The 19,653-nt window shown below is 50.0% G+C and overlaps 2 protein-coding genes across 7 annotated transcripts in view; one reads left to right on the forward strand and one right to left on the reverse strand.

Annotated features, from left to right (window-relative positions):
* Positions 1–11,555, forward strand: part of STARD9 (StAR related lipid transfer domain containing 9) — a 161,546-nt gene extending 149,991 nt beyond the window's left edge. Inside the window, exons 27-33 of one of the 2 annotated variants that reach the window (XM_072623573.1) lie at positions 486–603; positions 770–918; positions 1,097–1,161; positions 2,298–2,503; positions 3,121–3,200; positions 3,374–3,532; positions 4,232–11,555. In XM_072623573.1, coding sequence (XP_072479674.1) covers positions 486–603; positions 770–918; positions 1,097–1,161; positions 2,298–2,503; positions 3,121–3,200; positions 3,374–3,532; positions 4,232–4,333 — 879 coding nt within the window. In that variant the 3' untranslated portion in view covers positions 4,334–11,555. The remainder of the gene's footprint in view (positions 1–485; positions 604–769; positions 919–1,096; positions 1,162–2,297; positions 2,504–3,120; positions 3,201–3,373; positions 3,533–4,231) is intronic. The other variant, XM_072623574.1, reaches the window with a different exon arrangement.
* Positions 6,767–19,365, reverse strand: CDAN1 (codanin 1). 5 transcript variants are annotated; one of them, XR_011970282.1, is made up of 28 exons: positions 19,184–19,365; positions 18,596–19,047; positions 18,225–18,434; positions 17,977–18,146; positions 17,681–17,788; positions 17,514–17,592; positions 16,810–16,930; positions 16,480–16,589; positions 15,887–15,976; positions 15,251–15,326; positions 14,643–14,854; positions 14,248–14,368; positions 13,946–14,092; positions 13,542–13,708; positions 13,122–13,209; positions 12,227–12,316; positions 11,774–11,828; positions 11,421–11,554; positions 11,211–11,314; positions 10,944–11,102; positions 10,177–10,240; positions 9,923–10,001; positions 9,718–9,819; positions 8,900–9,007; positions 8,738–8,801; positions 8,420–8,601; positions 8,232–8,339; positions 6,767–7,571 (listed from the first exon to the last, which is right to left on the reverse strand). XR_011970282.1 is itself a non-coding variant. In XM_072623576.1 (28 exons), the coding sequence occupies exons 1-28, from the start codon at positions 19,271–19,273 to the stop codon at positions 7,446–7,448; spliced, it is 3,660 nt and encodes a 1,219-aa protein (XP_072479677.1). In that variant the 5' UTR covers positions 19,274–19,365; the 3' UTR covers positions 6,767–7,445. The 5 variants fall into 5 exon arrangements, 2 of the variants coding, with proteins under 2 accessions (XP_072479677.1, XP_072479676.1); XM_072623576.1 differs by having other exon boundaries at positions 9,671–9,819; positions 18,225–18,431; XM_072623575.1 differs by having other exon boundaries at positions 9,671–9,819.
* Between the last annotated feature and the right edge of the window lie 288 nt (positions 19,366–19,653).

Below are 19,653 nucleotides of genomic sequence, written 5' to 3' on the forward strand. Positions count from 1 at the left end.
TTCATGCCCTTTCTTTTCTACTCAGCTTGCTTTCCACCTCAGTATCACTTCCCCCAGCATCCTCCTCTCTGCTCCCTGCCACAGTGGCCAAAGAGGGTAGGATGGAGAATAGATTAATTCCCCCACCGGCCCTGGCCACTTCCTCCGGCCCTGTTTGTTGGTGTGGACTTGAGGCTAGTACTGGAGGCTTTGGGGAGTAGCTGATCAGTGCCAAGAGACATGGACCTGGAATGACCATAGGGACCTGGGGCTAGAGAGCAGATCGTCCAGGGAATGAACTGTCCAGATTTTGGCCATTTTGTATCCCCCCACTCCCACCCACATTCCAGCAATCGAAATCAACAAGTCCGTCTTGGGCCATTTCAAGTGAATAATTATGGTGGAATTTTGGGGTGGGGGTTGGAGTCACTGGGAAAAGGACATAACTTCTATACTCTTCCCTCCAGTTCTGAGGGTTCTTTGGGGCCCATGTCTCTGTCCTTTAGGGGAATGCTAACTTATCTTGCTTCAAAGACACCGCTGGAGGGGATGTGCGGGGCCGCTCTGTGGTGAGAAACCATCAGCTCTACCTGATGGGGTCTGCACAGAAGAACTTAGGTCACAGTAAGTAGGGAAAAGGGAAGCTAAAGTGTGTGGGCTTTGAGGGCTGTTTCCTGAGAGACTCTAGGGAGGGGAAGGGAGCCACTACTTTCAAGGAAGCTCCCTGTTCCAGAATTCCCATCCCATCCTATCGCCATTTCTCATCCTTATCTCTTTCCTTCCCTCTCAGAGCGTGGAAGTGAAAGCCACCGAGGCTCCTGCAATGGACCCCAGAAGTCCCTAATCAACCAGTCAAACTCAGACAGCTGCCCTTCTGCGTCCCTTTGCACCCTCTACCATGATCTGGTCAAGCATGTCCTGGCTAGCACGATGGCTGAAGTAAGCCTTCAGCTGCCAGGCTTTTTTCTAGTGGAGAGGAATGAGAAACGGGAAAGGGGAGGGAAGAAAGGGCTTTCAAACAGGTTAGGAGACGAGGTGCCCAGGAAACAGGATTGCACTTCAAGGGAATCAAATTGGGTGGTGCCTCGCAACTGAGCCTGCCATTGTCTACTTTCAGGTAATGGATGCTTGCTCCGACAACCTGCAAAATCTCTTCAGCTGCCAGGCCGCTGCAGGCTGGAAGTGAGTTCCTGTGACTTGTCTGTCCTGGGCTTTCCATGACACAGAATTTGGCCCTAACATTTCACTGTCACCTTCTCCAGGACCCCACCATTCCATCTTTGTGATCTAAGACCCCAGCCTAACTGATTTCGTCCTCAAATACCCCTCTCGGACCTCTTTTCATAATTTTGAAATTTTTTTAAATTTCATTTAACAGGCACTTATCCCTCTCACTTTTCCTCATCTTTTCCCCTCCTCCCCTAGAAAAGAAAAATTGTCTTACAGCAAATAAAGTCAAACAAAAAAATGCCTACATTGGCCATATCCAAAAGTTTATGTCTTGTATGGCACCTTGAATCCATCCCCGCTGTCAAAAAACATCCGTTGGCCTGCTGGAATCATGTTTTGTTGTTGACTTTCAAAAGTTCCGGTTTTTGTTTTTGCTTTTGTTTTTACAATGTTGTTGTTGTACAACACACAGTTTTCCTAGTTGTGTTCACGCTCCCCATTCATTCAGATCGTCTCAGAAACCTTTCCTTCCTTCATTTCTCCCATCACAGCAGTATTCCATTCCATCCATGAGCCATGATTTGTGTAGCTTCTCTCCAGTTGTCTAGTACCCCTCCACTCAGGTATTTTTTTGCCACCACAAAAAGAACTGCTATAAGTACTTTTGTACATACAGATCCTTTTCTCTTTCTTGAAAGGTTTCTTAGTGGGTCACTGGGACAGTGGGTGTGAGAAGTTTAGTAACTTCTTGGGGCATGACTCCAAATTGCTTTTCAGAATGCCTAGAACCGTTAAAGCATCAGTTGCATCAATGTGCCTGTTTTCCCACAGCCCCTCCAGTATTTGTCATTTCCTTTTTTTTGTCAAGTTTGTCCATCTCATAGGGTATATACTTCTTTTAATTATTAGTCATCAGGAGCATTTCTTCATATGACTGTTGTTAGCTTGGACTTCTTTCCTCTAGAATTGCCTGTTCTTTGACTATTTATCTATTGAAGAATGTCTCTTATTCTTACAAATGTGAGTCGGTTCCTTAAACATCATGGAGATGAGACCTTTAGTAATGAAGCTTGCATAGTTTTATTGGGGCCCATTTTTAATGACCTTATCCATCTTCCCAATCCCCTTGCCTGTCTTCTTTCACTCAGGTACCAGGGTAAAGAAAAGGATGTGCTGACCTACTATAAGGGATTTCCCTCTGCTACTCGGCATGGTTTTTTGGGGGCTGGGGTGGTGCCTCAGCCACTACCTCGAGTCTGGGCAGCTGTGAGGGATCCTACCATGTGGAGCCTGTATGACAAGTCCATCCAGTCTGCCCAGTTGTGCCAGAAGGTGACCAGCTCCATCAAATTGGGTGAGCCTAAGACCAGGGTGTGAATTAGCATATTGGACACTACAGAGACCTTTGTTTTGTAGAGCAAGAAGGAAAAGATAGGAATCCCACAAGCATGAGGAAGAGGGGAGGGGAGGGCAGGGCAAGGACTGGGTGAAGGAAGTTAAAGGCAACCCTCTTCCATGGGATCTAAAGTGACAGATCTTCCATTTTCTTAATTTTGTGGTAAGTCTAGCCCAGCTGAAGTGGTAGGAAGGTGGGAATGGAACAAACATTTATTAGGCACCTAATACTAAACAGTGCAAGGCACTGTTTTAAGTATGTTTCAAATTCTTCATTTTTATCTTCACAACAACCCCGGGAGGTAGGTGTTATGATTCTCCCCATTTTACAGATAAGAAAACTGAGGCAAACAGGCAAAGCAATGCCCAGAGTTACACATCTTGGAGGTCTCTTGAGGCTTGATTTGAACTTAGGTCTTCCTAACTCTAGACCTAAATGCTCTGTTCACTGCTCCAGGCTTCCTCTAGCTGAGGAACCATGATCTCTGATACTTGAAATCCAATGCCTGGGGCAAGGGAGAGGGGAAAAATTGGGAGAGGACATGACTTTCTCCTGACTTCTTCTCACCCTTGTAGTGTACCTGGTCAGCAGTGCCTCAGTGAGCTGCCTGAAGCAACCCCGGGATTTCTGCTGTGTCAGCTCTGAGGCCAAAGAGGTAAGCTTTTCTCATGGAGGGGGTGGAGAAGCTTCTGAGGATCAGTCTTTGTGGGACAGTGGGGAACAGGAAGCCACCACAGCCCTCAGGGTAGAGCCCTGCCAAGCAGAACCAAGATGTGGACCCTTGCCCTGCCCCTCCTGGGTAGCATCCAACACCTTCTCTATTCTCAGGGGCAGCTGACCATTATGGTGGCTCAGTCAGTGTATGACAAGTCAATGCCAAGACCCAGCAAAAACATGATCCGTGGGGAGATCTTGCCCAGTGCCTGGGTCCTGCAACCTTACACTTTGGATGGGAAGGAGGTTACTAAAGTCATTCATATGGTCCAGGTGAGCTGCTCACACCTTGCAGATTTTTGGGGGGTGGAACTTAACACTGGCCTGGGCCATGACCAGGGTTTGGTTCTACCCAACTTCATAGGTCTTGGCAGTCACTTGATGACTTGCCAGGCATGGATCCAGTTCTATCTCTGTGACCCTGGGCCATTAACTGGAAAAAAAAAAAAAAAAGACTCTAAGTCCCCAAGGAACCTTGTGGTCCCAAGTGTTGGTTAAGACTGTGGGGGGAATTAGCCATGAGGGGCTTTTATTCAGAAATGGCTTCAGTATTTCTTCATTAAGGAGACAGTGGGCCCCTCAGAGTGGGGAAAGGTATTTGATTTCTGCAGTCCTGAGAGCAACTGTTCCCTTCCTGAGTCAGGGGTTGCCAGGAATCCTTTGGCTACTCTCAGATCTTTGAGGAGGTGGATCATAACCATCATCACCCGACATGGGGATGGAGAAAAAGCTCTTATTGGGACACACAGGATGTTATATGGTTTAGCCTAGCCCTTGACTCCCTAGCCCAGAACCCCCTCCAGGATCTAACTACTTAGAAAAATCTGCTAAGGGGTCACACAGAATAGCAGTATGAGTTACGGGTAGTCATTTTTTCCTTAGATAGAACTTTGAGTTCCTGCAGAGCAGTCCTGTCATTCCATCCTAGACACTTAGCATCAAGTATTCCCTTTTCTGCCTTTCTTATTTCAGGTGGAACTGGGGGCTCCAGGCCCCTCTCCTGGGCTGCTGACTCACTGTGCCAAGCAACAGCCATTGGTAATAGCAAACCTGGCTTCCTTTCTTTGTGGTTAATACCAGATTCACAGAGATGGTTCTACTGAGAGACAGGCCCCAGAAGGTGGCCATGGAAAGACCCTGTAGCAGATTTATGGCGGAGCTTACTACAACATGGAGAGATAAGGGACAGCAGCGACAATGGGATGGGATGGTCAGCAGCTCAGCTCAGAGTCGTTGGCAAATAAACACATTGCCACACGTGGCCCCACTGCAGAACGAGGGGACCTGAACCTCTTGGCCCTGGCTGTACAGTGAAGGAGCCACTCTTTCCAGACCTAGTTACCTCTGCGTCAGTGGCCCAATCGTATTTTGAGCCCCTCCCCCATCTCTGCCCCTTTTCCTTCTTGCACCCCAAGCCCCCAGCCACTCTTCTGTTTGGTTCTGGGGTCATATAACCCATGGACCAGGGTTGGGCCCCATTTAACTGAGTTGGGAGAAAGTGAAAGGGAAAGGTGTGCTTTTCTTAGTGATGTGGCAGACTTAGTGATCACATAAGCTTGCATTCATGTAGCTTTGGCCCCCAATACCTGCTTTAAATCTGTCTCCTACATTGAAGAGGGAAGGACTGGTAGGGATGGGGGTGAGGGTCCTGGGAAACTAGACAGAACGAGAAGGGTTTTGTCCTCACCAGGAAGGCAGTTCATAATCCTTTACTGCAGTTTTAGATGTTCACAAATTTCTGCTAATTTTATTCTTCATTCCCTCCTCAATCTTCCTGACCTCCCTTTCTTTATGGGAGATGAGTGCTTTATTTCCAAGGCTCTCTCCTGCCTGTTCACTCTGGGTAATGGGATCAGTGGCAGGGGAAGGGCCTTCTCTTTGTCCCAAACAGACAAAAAAAGCCAGCCTTGACAGTCTTCTGGTATCCGATCACCAATTTCCCTCTAACGGATGCTTCTTGCTTTAAAGCAATGAGCTTTTATTAAGAATTGGCATGGGGCCCTCAAGAAGATAGAGTGAAGGAGCCCTTACCAGGAGACATCTGAGAACTCATTTAGTGGGGAAAGGTGATGGAGAGGCTTCATCTCACCTCTTCCCACCATCCCAAATTCAGCTTTAGTCTGCGCCCCCCTACTTTCCAGGGCCAAGCTGAGGAGAAGTGGAAGAGCAGCACTTACCCTGTCTTTCCCTTTCCAACATGGCCACCTCCCATTTTGTCAGAAGGATCAAAGTGGGCAGGCCATTCCCGCCTTCAGTACTGAATAGCTCTTGCTAGCAGATTATACTGGGACTAACCAAAATGGGGACAAGTGTGGGTAAAGGGCAAGTTCTGTACAGTATGGTGAAATTTTATTTTTTTTAAGGCTTTCAAAGGCCCCCTTGCCTCACCTCCACACTTTCTCCTTACCTTCTCTACTATAGTTCCAGGTTAAGTTATTTGTATTATTGATTACAGGGTTTTTTTTTTAAAGCTGTTTTTAAACTTTATTTCTTAAGCAATGCAATCAACAGTTGATATTAAAATTCTTATTTATGTACCACTTCATCCTGTCCCTTTTCAGAGATGTTACTGCTAGACTAATGGCCGTATTTGGTCAGAAGCATTAGAAATATGGGAGTTCTGTGTTTAGATTATGAAGGCTAACCGTTATATATAGGCAAGGGGATCATGTGACCTACAAGCTAAGAATGATTTTATGATATATTAAAAATTATAGGTGGCAGGTTAGATTTGGTCCATGAACCTCAGCTTACTGGTTGTAGTTCAGGTAGTGGTGCCAAACTGATGGCATTCCCCACAGTCATTCAGCTCAATCCAATAAGGATTGGAGAGCCTCTTATGTACTGCTTGCCCTGGTCAGTGATGAACAGATGACTTCATCTGAGAAGTCAGTTTACAATGCTGTCAAAACTGAGTGGATAGACCAGTGTCAAACTACTTTCACAGCTGGCAGTGGTTAAAGTCTTGGTGGAGCCTGGAACAGTGAGGGAAGATGGTTTTCAAGAGCAAGCCCTGTCACTCTGTCATGTAGTAGGAGTAGCCCTTGTCTTGAAATTTTGGTCCTGTATTAGGCCATCAGGGCCTTAACTGCTGGGGTCTGAGATGAAGGGAAAGCGTCTACTTCTTCTCTGAGCCAAAGGCTCTTTCAGCCTTGGTATTGTCTTTTAACTGTAATCCCATGATGACCCCTGGAAGTGCCCTTGGTGAATGAATGAAACATGTAACCCCTAAATTAGAGCCCATACTATCCTGGCCTTTTCTCTGTAGAAAGGATGATGTCTGTATCCCAGTACCAGCTGACTCAGTTCCATTCAGAATCTCATGCTCAGAAGGCTCAGCACCATGGTAGCTCAACCTGAATAATGTAGAACCAAACCTTGCCTGTTCTCCCAAAGCTGCTAATTATAGGAACGGCTACATACTTCCAAACTTCATGTCTCCATAGTGCTTTGTTTAATTTTTGGAAGGAGTAGACCTAATGAAAATAACCCTAGAACACCACCAGGTCCTTTCACAAAGTGATATTTAATATTAAATTTTTTTTAAAAAATCTACTCCCTCCTCCTCCCCCCATGGGTTTCCTTTCCTGGTCCATAGATAGCATTTAAATAAGATCAGGCCCAGCCTGGCTTCCCTGAAACTGGGCGTGTTGGTACACACAAGTGAGGTGTGGCCTGTTGCTGATATCCAAGATGCATTTTAAGGAAAAAATATCAGGTGCAGAGCTGAGGAAAGTGGAACTCCCAAAGCTCTGGCTACATTTTTAATCCTCCTAATGTGTGAGCAGGAAGTCAGCCTCCTGCTTTCTGAAACCACAAAGTCCACAGAAGCTTCTGAGAAAGCAGCAGATCGGCCCCTCCAAACTGACAATATCCACTGATATTTCACTGAAGAGTCCAAGTGATAAACAGCTCCCTCTTCTTCCCTGGGAGATGGGGCCCCGGTCTTGTCACCTTTGTCCTGAAGATAAGACTGTTTTCTCCAGAGCTCTGGGTGGGAAACTTGAAGTTTTTCCTCACCTCTGCCCGCTGGGTCTGACGATGGTGGCTCAGGATGCTCGGAACCTAAGGTAGGCAGCTCCCTGCAGACAGGGGTGGGCTCCTGGTTCCTTCACTGCAACTGTAAGTCAGGCGAGGGCCAGAGCTTTTGATCATGAACTCCAAGGCAGAATCTCGTTTACAGGCCCTAACTCTGGGCCAAGACAGTCCCACGAGGGGGTCTCATCAACTCACAAGCTCTTAGCCGGGGTCCTGGTACCTGTGGCTCAGCCAGAAATAGGCAAGACAGAGTTGCTAGCTCCTCAGAGAAGTCCTGGGGGAGGGGACCATATAGGAAATGGCAATAAAAGACAAGTTTTTATCAGTGGGAAACCACTACTACACAACCTAAAAACTTATTAGCAAGAAGTTTCACAGTGCCCAAGTGACATCGTATTTGTTGGCTCCCTTCAGGTTCGCCCTGAAATCTCTTCCCATTTCTTGGAGGGGGGCTGAGGGGCGAGGTGTGGCGCTCGAGCAAAACAAAGACAAGAGTAGCTCTGATAGAATGCTCAGGAGCCACTGATTTTTGAAATGGGAAGCTAGGTGATGCAGAAAGTGGATAGAACATTGTGCCTGGAGTCAGGAAGACCAGAGTTCAAATCCAGCCTCAAACACTTCCTAGCTGTGTGATCCTGGGAAAGTCACTTCACCTGTTTACCTCAGTTTCCTCATCTGTAAGATGGGGATAATAATAGCACTTAACTCCTAGGGTAGTTATGAGGATCAAATGAGATCACTGTAAAGCACACGATAAACAGTACAGAAAAACGATAGCTATCGGTTATGATACAACTCAGTAGAACTGTTCTCTTTCCACTTTAGCACTTTTCTCAATAATCCAGTCAATCTTAGCACACCGCCTAGGCTAGAAGTCTCATTCAGGATCCAGAGCTAGCCTGAACCCCTCCAAGGTGAAGCCCAGACACCTTACCTCAGACCAGGGAGCCTGGTGGAGACCCCTCAAGCAGGTTTCTATCTCCAGCCTTCCCATTAGCCCTCGATCCACCAGTCCCCGAAGCAGGAACAACAGCAGGTCCCACTGCAACATGAAGGACAGAGGTGACAAATGGGGGTAGAGGACTATGCTGCCAAACTAGCTCTACGATGCCAGGGACACACCTCTCTTGGCCGTGTATCTGCCAGAAGCCCCACATTTCTCGGGCTGAGGAGCAACTGCAATGGAACAGGCACTTGGAAATCCTCATGCCAGAGGGAAAGGAGCATCTGCAAGAGTCCTCGGGCATCTCCCCTTTCCAGCCGATGTGGGCCTGGAGGCCCCAGGGTTGGGACTTGGTCAGCAACTGTAGGGAAAAAGCATCCCTACATGGAACATGTTTCATGGAACATCCAACGTAGGCAGCCATTCAAAATCCCTTCCCTCCCTGTCTCGGGCTGCAGCACATGTGCACATATATCAGAGGAGTTGGGGTGCCATACCAAGAAAAGAGGCCAGTTCCACAGAGCACTTTGCCAGCTGCTGCTCAGAGATTGGGCACAGGAACTGTGAAGATCAAGAAGGGGAGGAAGGGGATTGAGTATCTGCAACCAGGACAGCATAAAGTGTCCTTCCTCCCTCCCTCCAGCCAGTTCCTGTCTCACCTGCCGGCACTGAAGTGTTTCCTTCAGCTGCCGAAGGAGTGTCTCCAGGTGCTCTGGGGCAATCCCCTCCTCAGGATCCCGGGGCCCCACACTGAGAGCGAGCACATCCTACAGAGGAAAGGGGGTGGGGCAGGGGCAGGAGAATGATCACAAGGGGCACAAGAACAACTCCTGGGTTCTCTGATGACACTAAATAGAGCAACTGTCAAAAACTGGGGGCAGCTGAGGTCAAGAGGTGGCCCAGAGGGCTAAGCAGCAGCTTGGAGAGAAAAGGTTACAGAGCTAGAAGAGCCCTCCTCCCCCCATATTCTAGGGCTGGGGTCTGGTCTTCCAGGGCCAGTTCTTCCTATTCCTTAAAACAGGACAGGGAAGGAGCCATAAGGATCTCAAGATAATCCTCCTGGGCATTTTAGGCTCTCCTACAGTTTCTTTTCCTCTTGTTCTGTCCTCCCTGGAGTAAAAGAGAGGGGTTCCCTCCTCTCTCTCCAGCCCATTCCAACAATATCACATTTCCGAACCACTGTTCCTTAAATCCTTTGTTCGCACCTTGGATGTGTGACATGTGTCTGGTTAGGGGCTATATTTTCCAATTCCTGCTTCCAGACACTCAACAAGAATAACAGGAATGGAATTAAGAAGGCAACTTATCAAACTGAGTTCACTGATGGATGGAAGAAATGGAGAACAACCCCGGGAAGTGGGAGAGAGCTGTATCTTTGCATCCTAGCGCAGAGGTAATGAGGGGCAATGGGGGCAGAGGTAGCTGTGTACTTTGATCTCGGAGATGAGGTGGGAGGGGAGGGGAGCGTGGTGCTCACAGGCACGGGAGCAGCCCCTCCTCTCCCCCTGGGCAGCTACATCAGGACCCTGGGCTCGGAGCACTTTGCTCACGGCGGCTTTCACCTCCCTTCGGATCAGGGCTATAGTCAAGAAAGAAGACAGTGACCTTAAAGCCAAGCTCTGAGTCAGGTCTTTCCACACACTCTGGCATTCCATCAGTTCTTCCCTCCCCTGGGACTTTACCTGTGATATTGGCTGATAACCAAGCACAGGCCTTCTCCACTGCAAGTCCTACAGCAATGTTCTCTGCACTCCTCAGGACCTGTGACACATGTCACCAACACCACCATGACAAACACAGCAGGCGTTCTGTCCCCAGTGAGAAGAAGCAGCTCCCACAGTTGTGTTTTGCATCCTGGGAGAATCCGTCTTTCCCCTTCCCCCCCCTGCCACTGCATTTCCCCATGTGGCTCAGGTTTATTGGACTCCCTACATACGGCTGGGGAAGTCTCCTCTGGCAGCAGAATCCGCACAGCCTCAGGGCCCTTCTTTCTGCAAAATCTGAAATGAGGAGGAAGAAAGGGACAGAAAGATACCTGAATCCAGAGGCCATTAAAGTTTGGAAACAACATGTTATCTTGTTTGAGATCACTGTAAGTTCTTGGTGTAGAAGGGATTCCTTCCTATATGACTGACAGAAGACAGCAAACAGCTGTACCTGAAGACTCATGCCAAATCTTACACAATGTTTGTGTATGGGGGAGTCCCAATGCCGAATGACATCTATTTGGTAATTCAGTCCCAGGTGGCTGAGAGGACGAGGTGACTTGCCACCCCAGGTCCTGCTGTGCCTCTGTTACAAGTTATATTTGAGTTAAAGTGTAGCAGTGAGTCACTTTAAAAAAGTTGTGAGTGGAAGGGGGAGACAGGACTAGGGAGGAAAAAACCCTCACCCAGGAAAATGAGGAAAAAAGTGGAAGCTCTAAATAAGATAAGGACAAACAGCTCCACAGAGAAGAAAAGTGGGCTCCTTTCTCAGGCCTCCTATCTCTAGTTTTCCTTGTGCAGAGCCTAAATCTCTTCCATGTCACTCCTCACTCTGCCCTCCTTTCAGTTTCCTGCTTAGATTTTTTTTCTCAAGGCAAATTTTCACCTTTGTGGGATGAGCTGAAGGTACCAGGAATGGGATACAAAGTGAGAGATAAGGGAGAATGAGACAAAAAGACAGAGGGTGGAAATAAGTTCAGAGATTCTCGATTCTTACTCTCGCCCTTGGGTCAAGGCTTGTGTCCCCTCTGGGCAGATCTTGTCACACAATGCCTCCAAGAGCTGGGCTGGGGCTCCCCCTTCCTGTTCCTGCTCCCCAAGTTGCTCCTGCAGAAGTGATTCTGCTTGTCGTACTAGGTCTGCCACAAATGTTGCCCTATATTGGGAAGTTCGGCCAGAAAATGTTTAATAAGTTAACTATCCCCCCCACTCCTTCAGTGTAGAACAAAGAGGGAATGGGGGAGATAAAGCTTAGGCCTCTCACTTAATATGTTTGATGCAATTGGATCCAATTCTCTCTGCAACAAATTCCACAGTCCTTCGAAGAGAAGGTGGCTGGTTGTGGAAGAAGGCTTGGGCTAGCTCAGCCTATGTGAGAGTAAACGAGACAAAGGGACCCTAAGGTCAGGTCAAATGGTTTCTTTTTTTTCTTCCACCCTTTCAGTAATCTGTACTCAATCGTTCACTACCTTACCTGCAGTCCTTGGGATGTTTTGGGGGCCTGAGGTCCTAGGGCAGTAGTTGACGTTGGGGTAATTTTCCTCACAAAGCCCCCACTCCTTCCACTGCTACCAGATACCCAGGAAGCAAGGAGCTTCCGTAGTTCTCCTGGAGTAAGAGAAAGGCCCCTGTCATCCCAGAAGCATCCAGAAACTCCTGAGATACAGAGGTCATTATTTCCTCAAGTAATAAATAAACTCAGAATACTGAGTACCTGAGGGAAATGAGAAAACCATCATGTTAGGAGGTCAAAAAACTGCATCGGTGGAGGGCGATATCTCACACCGATCACCGGGATTTCACCCTGTAAGAGGGTGAGATGCTTACCAACAAAAGGGCAGCAGGTGTAGAGAAGTTGTTGATCCACAACAGGCATTGTGTCCTGGGAGAAGGGAAAGTGAGATGCAGATCTAGTCAAACATTTTACAAATGAGGAAATTGACTGGCTTAAGGTCACATAGAAGATGGCAGAGGTAGGATCTGAAAAGAGGTTCTGACTCCAAAATGAATAATGCTCTTTTCACTATAGTACTGTGAACACAGGCAGACACAGCACAACCCCGCTACCCTCCCCCCACCATGACGGGTGAGAACCTTGTGTGATAGAAGTTCAATTATCAGCCACTTATATTTTGCAAGTAAGAAAACTGAGGTCCAGAAAGGTAAAATGACTGATTCCGAGTCACACAATTAAGTAACAGGTAGGACTGGGACTTGAATCCAATTCCAGTCCAGGGCTCTTTCCTAAAAGGCCTTCTGTGCCTTGGCCCCATCACTCACCAAACCCTGCACCAAAGTTGCTGTGGCTCCTTCCAAGGTATCTGGTTGGCCTTCTGCCAAAAAGAACAAGTCTTCTGGAACTGTAGGGATCTGGGAAGAGGTCAGGGCAAACAATCAGTTCTTCACAAGATTATCATTTACTTCAACTTTACAGTAGTTCTCAGTGAGACTAGGACATCCTCCTACCCCCTTTAACACTTAGAGCCCTGGGAAATGAAGTTAGAATAAGGGGACAGAAGAATGACATTACCCAAGTTACTTAAGGATTAAAAGCCTAAAAAAAAATCATCGGTTTGTCTTTATCACAAAAGAAGGGGTTAGTCCAAAGAGGATCACTCACATTAAATGTGTCCATCCTTGTCAGTTTGGGGATTCAGCCCATAATGCTGTGACAGACTGGGCTTCATGAGCAAAAGGGTCAAGATGCACAGATTACCTGTGCACCACAGTGAGGAGAGAAAATACTTGGCAGAGTGGCAATGTCATCCTCCACTGACGAGACCAACTTAAGATCTCAGACAGTAGGCTCATGTGAACTTAAAGAAACAGCCTTACTTCAAGATTTGAAAGTAAGTTGTACTAAGCCTTTTCTCTTTAGGAAAAAAAACAAACTGTATTTGGTTATAATACCAGCAATCTAAACGTGTCGTTTTCTTCTCTAGTCCTATAATCCTTTGTAAGCCAAATCTCTGTTGCCCAGTGGTGGAACAAAGACAGAAATTAGTGCTTGACTTAAATATCTATTTTAGTTTCTTTTTTATTTGACTTCAAATTTTAGGATTTAAAAAAACCAAAAACTTAGATTCCTGGTGGCAACTATGCTCAAAACCCCAAGCACATGCATTTCCCGATACCGAGGGACATCGTGCTCCCATCTGTGGTCTTTGGTTCCAACCTGGAAAAGCCATCCCAGCATAGCAAGGAGCAGCAGTTTGTTCAAGAAACACATTCTTCTTTTACTCTCTTCTGATAGGGTCAGGCTCCTAGGAGCAGCCAGATGGTGTGAATGAAATTTATGAAAAAGAGAACTAATAAGGATGGGGAACATTACTAAAGGGACTAATGAGTTGCAGACTCCCACCCTTTTGGATAGCAAGGAAGGACAGACTGATGGATGAACAAACATACACGCTACTTTTTCAGGGATCATATATTGTCCTCCTTTTGGGTTTGCAGCTGATCCATGTCATAGCTAGGTGATGAAGACAAAGAATCCAGACTAATTCAGCTACTTAACCTTTTTTAAAAACTAGTCAAGGAATTATATTCCCAAGTTTTCTTCCAAGACCCCTTGTTGTGTGCCCTGTCTGCTCACCGGTATAAGTGCAGTAGAAGAGAGAAGACGCTCTGGTAATACTCCAGTAAGGGAGCAACGTGGTCAACAAAGGAGAGGAACTCCACCAACCAGGGCACGGTGAGCACAGCCTGGCGATTCTGTAAGCCCTGCTCCAGCAAAGCCAGCACGTCCAGCACAGGAGGCACCTGGAGGGGAAGGGGAGGCACAGAAGGTGCATCATCATTGTTAGGGGAGGATCAGAGGAGCTGTGTATAAAATGAAAGACAGGGAGTCATTACTGAAGCAAGGGAGCAGCCTCCAGTTGTTCCTCCTCATCCCCCAAGAGAAGAGCCAGTTTAGGGTGACAGTCTAAGCAACTTGTTTGTCTAGGACCCTCCACTGCCACTCCCAAATCCCAGCCCTTCAGCCTCCTCCTGGTTTACCTGGTTCCTGAGGGCCAGGGCTGAGTCTTGTAGCTCACGAGTTGGGGGTGGCTCAGGGCTACGATAAGGAAGAAAAGCCACAAAGCCCAGGAACTTGGCCAGTAGACGGAGACTCAGCAACACTGAGGCAAACTGCCTCCTTTCATCCTATGGGAGATCAAGAGGAATGAGGTCAAGATAAGTACCCTGTGAGAACTTCAAATCTATAATCGACTGTAAAGCATCAAAGCTTTAAGGCCTGTCAGTAAAATCCTCCTCTCCCCTTGCCCACCTTCCCCTTCCCTGTTGCTAGTTTTTTCTACCTGCCGGTCCACATCAGACTCCCCATCTTCCTCGCTGGGTTCATGTTGAGGCAGGGCAAGGTCATTAAGTTCTCGGATCTTCAAACTCAGACTGTCCATAAGGTGCTGGTTAAACTGAAAACTAGGAAGGAAGAAAGACAACAGGAGAATAATGTGAGAGCAAGAACGTTCCAGAGGTAAAGTGAACTCTGTATATCTTTGGGGACAAGGAAGGAGAAGACAAGAGACTGGAACTTTAATCCCAGAGTGTTAAGGGCTAAAAGGGGCCTTAGAAGTCATCTAGTATAAATACTTTATTTTATATATGAAACAGAACAGAAAACCATCTGCTCTATAAACTAGTTAAAATTGTCTGGACTTTGTTGTTGGTAGGCATCTTTCCCCTAGACACTCACCTGTTGGCACTTAAGATGAAGTCACGGAAAAAGCCTTGCCAACCAGGAAAGGTAGGTGGGGGACAGGGTCCACTACTACTCTGAGGAGCCACCAGGCGCTCCTGCAGACGTCGAAGACGCCCCAGCTTGTCAGCTCCTAGCATGCTTAATACATCCTGGTCAGGGGCCTCACCCAAAGTCATTCCTCTGGTACCTGAAGGGCTCTGACACATCTGGGACAGGAAGAAAAAACAGCAGAAATAAGTTAGAAACAGAAAGGTTCATTTACTGAGAGTAACAGGGACCTAGAAAATGAGGGTAACAAAGAGGTTTCAGCATAGTAGGATTTAGAGAAAACCCACAGTGTTAGTCAATGTGGAGTGAGTAAGTAGCTCTAAGGCTACTCTACTCTCCCAATTAATTAACAAGGCAGAGAGTAGGGTCACTTCTCCCATCTAAGCTTATCTTTAGATATGGAATCTCAGCTTCTAGACTGTTTCTCCAGAACCCATCACTTCTACCTAACTTTCCTAAAATTCCAGCTACTTCCCAGATTACCTCAACCCCCTTTTCTGTCTCCTGACTGATATGTCCCCAGGCCTGGGGGTCAGGAGTAATGTGGGCATCACCTGAAGAAGCTGCTTCTGAAAAAGTCGAACAAAATGGCTGTGGCTGGAGGCTGCAGAAAGTTGACTCATCATGGATCTACAGAGCAATCAAAGAAAGTGTAGAATATGAAAAGAAGTAGGCAAAGTCCAAGTAGGAAAAGACAAAATGCCTGTCTGTGTGGGTGCCCTTTACTGAGAGTAGGTCTTAACAAAACACAGAAAGATGAGAAGCTTGTCCATAAGGAGACAAGATTATATACGATATAAGTGGGGTTTAAACCAAGCTGGCAGGAGCTCAGCCCTTACAAATGTTACCATTAAAAGCTATGATCATGAGTTGATCACCTGCCAATAAGGAAGGAGAAACTCAGAGAAGCTAACTGAAGAAGCCTGGCCCAGGTAATTAGGGCTCCTCTGAACCTGCACAACCATAGGAATAAGGGCTAAACTAACCCTGCTTGAGCTACCTCTGAGTAGATAAATTCAAGAGTCAATAAGAATCGGAGAAATAGTAGGAAGGGGCAAAGTAATGAACAGTTTTGTCAAAAATCCAAAGTCTATCACTCTTCATCACCCCAATCCCCTCAATCCCATAAAAGTACTGTTTCTTTGCTGGGGACAAGGAAGAAAAAAAACACCCTATGTAAGAGTACCTACCTGATCCTGTTGCCTAAGCCTTTCTCAAAATCCCATCCAGGCTCCTCATGCCGATCTTCCCATTCCCGGAGCACCTCATAAAACACATCCCTAACAAGTGACAACAGAATGCCTGGCTAATCAGGTCTACTAAATTATGCCCTGCGACAATCCACCCATCTTTGGGTACCAGCACCACTAGAAAGGCTGGGCATAGGGATTCCTTATTTTAATCCAAACAGGGTTCACTAACTACTCCAAACATGATAATGGTTCTTTCAACCAAGGGGTTAGCTACTACCCACCTACCAACAAAGCATGTAATATATGTTTTCAGATGTATTGTAATGGACCTATACAGATTCATCCACTTATCTTCTCACCCCATCTCCCTTATCACTAAATGACATGCATTTTTTCTAACAAGTGGTTGGGTGTAGTCTATGGCAGAGAAAGATAATGAAGGTTAAACAACTCATGTAGGCAATTATATACACTACTTGGGCTTTATGCCAAAAGAATGCCATGCTCCTGGTTCCCATGTAACAAGTACCACCTATCCCAGAGAAAAACAACTCCTCACCCTCATTCCCAAATCCTGCTTCCCTAATCACCTCTGTTTCTTGAAAGTATGAAAGGCTCGGTCACTTGAGAAGTTTGCACGGTTGTCTGTTTCTGGCTGAAAGGAGACAGCCTGGGCAGGAGGTGATAGCAGCAAAGAGACCTAAAGCATGGCAAGGGTATCAAAGTTAAGCCAGCAGTCATTAGACCTACCACAAACTCTTCATGCATTCCCCCCTGCCCACAGAGCTAGCCTTACTCACAACACAGAATTAAAGAAATTGCAAATTTTTGGTTAAGTCCTTGGCATTCCTTATACTTTGTAGATCTAAGAAAGACTGAAGTTTTGGGTAAAGGAGTCAAGTCCAGTTTAGGGTGAATACCTTAGCAGTACTGCTTTCATAGGCATCTCGGAGGCGGCCCTGCAAACTTGGAGAGAAGCAAAGCAGGCGCTCATTCTCAGCTAGCAGCTTCAATGTCCCTTTGTCCAGGTGAGAGAGAACCCTAGGGGTGGGGGTGGGATGAGAATGATCACAACAGAGAATAAACCACACAGAAGCCAGAAGGGTAAGGCTATGAGAACTGGAGGAAGCATGACAGATTTAAGGTTTAGAAGAGGTATAACTGAGCCATGAAGTCCAGCTTGAGTGCCTAAAGGTGGCACAGTAAAAGCAGTAGTAGTTCTGGAATCAGAAGATCCAAGTTCAAATCTTGTCTCTGATGCCCACTACTTGTATGATTTTTGGCCAGTCACTTAATATCCCAGGGCCTTTCCTCAAATGCAAGTGAGGGAGCTAGACTAGATGACTTCTGAGAGCCTTTCCAGTTAGATTTATGATCCTATGAATCCTGGGAAAAGGATAAGAAGGGAGTAGGGGGCAGAAGAACCCAAACTACTACAGGTCTGAGAGTAGGAAGAACAGTGTGAATATGGGCTTCTAAAGGAGGGCTGGAGAGAACAGGTCAAGGACATCAGGCATCAGAGAGAGGAGCCACCACACATGGATCAATGCCCATGCCCAGTCAAGTTAAGCATTCCGACTGAGATTAACGAGAAGGTTCAGGTGACTACACTAGAGAAACTCACTGGAACTGCTGCTCCAAAACCTGCACCGCAAAAAACACACAGTCATGGACGTTCTGGAATAGTGGCCTCTGGAGGGGACCTAAAGGGAGGGAATGGAGCATCAGCCGACAGATTTCTGTCTCCGGGCTGCCCCCCAAGGTGCCCTGCAGGGAGGCTCCCCTACTGACCCCCCGGGGTGAGCTCCGGGCCGTCCTCTTCGGTGCTGGTCATCCTCCGGACAGTGAGCAGCTGGAGGACGAAGTAGAGCTCCAGGAAGAGGCTGGGTACCAGGTTCTCTGGGAGACAGCGAGGGGTGGAGAGCTGAGCCCCTGCCCTGGCTCTGCGCTCCAGCCCGGGCTCCGCGGCCCTGCCCAGAATGTCTGCCCCTGCCCGGGCTCTGCGCTCCAGCCCGGGCTCCGCGGCCCTGCCCAGAATGTCTGCCCCTGCCCAGGCTCTGTGCCCCAGCCCGGCAGACCTCACTCACCAGCCATGCAAGACGAGTAGACAGCGGCCACCAGCTGCAGCCTCCGGCGCCAGGACACCCGGCCGGGGTCGGCGGGCTCGGGCGGCAGGCTGCCTGCTCGGCCGGGCGCAAGGAGGCCAGACTCCGGGGCGGAGGGGGCAGGGGCGGGGGCCTGATTTAGCAGCCTGGACCTGAGGGGCACGAATGGGGGCATCACCAGAGGCTCGGTCCAGGGTCCCGCCCGAACCTCGGACCGGCCAGGCGCCTACCGCTCCTTCCTCAGCATCTCCCTCTCCTCCTGCAGGCTGCCGCCCCCCGGAGGGAGGTCGGGGCCCCCAGGCCCGCCGTCCTGGCCGAGGGAGGCCTGGGGGCCCGGGGCCTGGCCCAGGGGGGGCGAGGTGAAGCAGGTCTTGGGCTTGGACAGGCAGCGCTCCGCGCTCACCCGCGTCGGGTTGATCCTGCGGGAAGGTTTCGTCCTGCTAGGAGCAAGCCACAGGTTTCCTTCAGGTCCTGCCCCCCAAAACCCCGCATCACCCCCGGACCGCCCTCGGAGGTCCGGCCCTCATGGGACAGGCAGGAGCCGAAGCCGGCCGCGCCTGCCACCCACCCCGCCCCCGCCCCCTCTCCTGGGGGTCCTCACCCAGCGGGGCCGGGGGGCACGGAGCCCACAGGGGGGAACTCCTCCAGGTTGCTGAGGTTCAGGGGCTCGGCGGGCGAGGGGCCCCTCGGCCTCCAGCCCCCTCCCCAGGGCGGGCTGTCTCCGCCGCCCCCCTCGTCGGGCCCCCCCGCGCCGCGGCCCCCCCTCTCCCGGACGGGCCCCTTCCTCCTCCCGCCCCCCCCGCGGCGGGCCAGCGGGGGCTCCCCGAAGGAGGCGGCCGGGGGCTCGGGCTCGGCCGGGAAGAGCTCGCTCCGCACCCCGCGCCCGCTTCCCCGCGGCCGCCCCGCCGAGGCCCGAGGAGCCTTGGCCGGGGTCGGGGGGCCCTGGGGGAGGGCGCGGCTGCTCTGCTCGCGCAGGAAGTTCAGCAGGAACGGCACGAATTCCTTCCGCAGCGGCTCGAGGGGCGCCAGCGCCGCCGCCTCCCCGGGGGCGTCCTGGAGGGAGGGAGAAGAGTGCGGGAGGCCGGCCCGGGAGCCCCGCAGCCCGCCCCGGGAGCCCCGCAGCCCGCCCGCGCGTCACGGCCCGCCCCTCCGGCCGAGGGTCCGCAGGCGGCCGCGACGCGCCTCCTACCTCCGCGCGCCGAGCCCCGCGCGCCAGCCACCGCACGGCGACCGCCGCCGTCACCTCCTCTCGCAGCAGCGCCTCCAAAACGGCCGCCATCCCGGCTGGGGCGTCCCTCCGCGACTGCGCAGGCGCGCGCGCGCCGGGAGGCGGGGCCCGGACGCCGAGCAGCCCGACGGTTGGCCGCCGGAGGCCGTGCAGGGGGCGGGGAGAGCCGCAGGAGGCCGCGCTGCCGCCGGGCCGGGCCGGGCCCAGGTGAGGGGGGGCGCAGAGCCGGGCGGGAAAGGGACGCCTTGGAGCCGCAGCTCCCGGGGGACCCTCCGAAGGGCGGGAGGTGGCGCCCGGGACGGCCCGGCCGGGCCCCCCCCCGGAGGAGGAGGTGGCGGAGCGAGCGCGCGCCCCGGAGGGAGGAGGGGGAGGGGAGGGGGAGGGGGAGGGGGAGAGGCGAAGGGGAGGAGCGCCGGGAGCGCCCGCCAGCC

This window comes from Notamacropus eugenii, chromosome 7 (genome assembly GCF_028372415.1).
Source record: "Notamacropus eugenii isolate mMacEug1 chromosome 7, mMacEug1.pri_v2, whole genome shotgun sequence".
Taxonomy (NCBI): Eukaryota; Metazoa; Chordata; class Mammalia; order Diprotodontia; family Macropodidae; genus Notamacropus; species Notamacropus eugenii.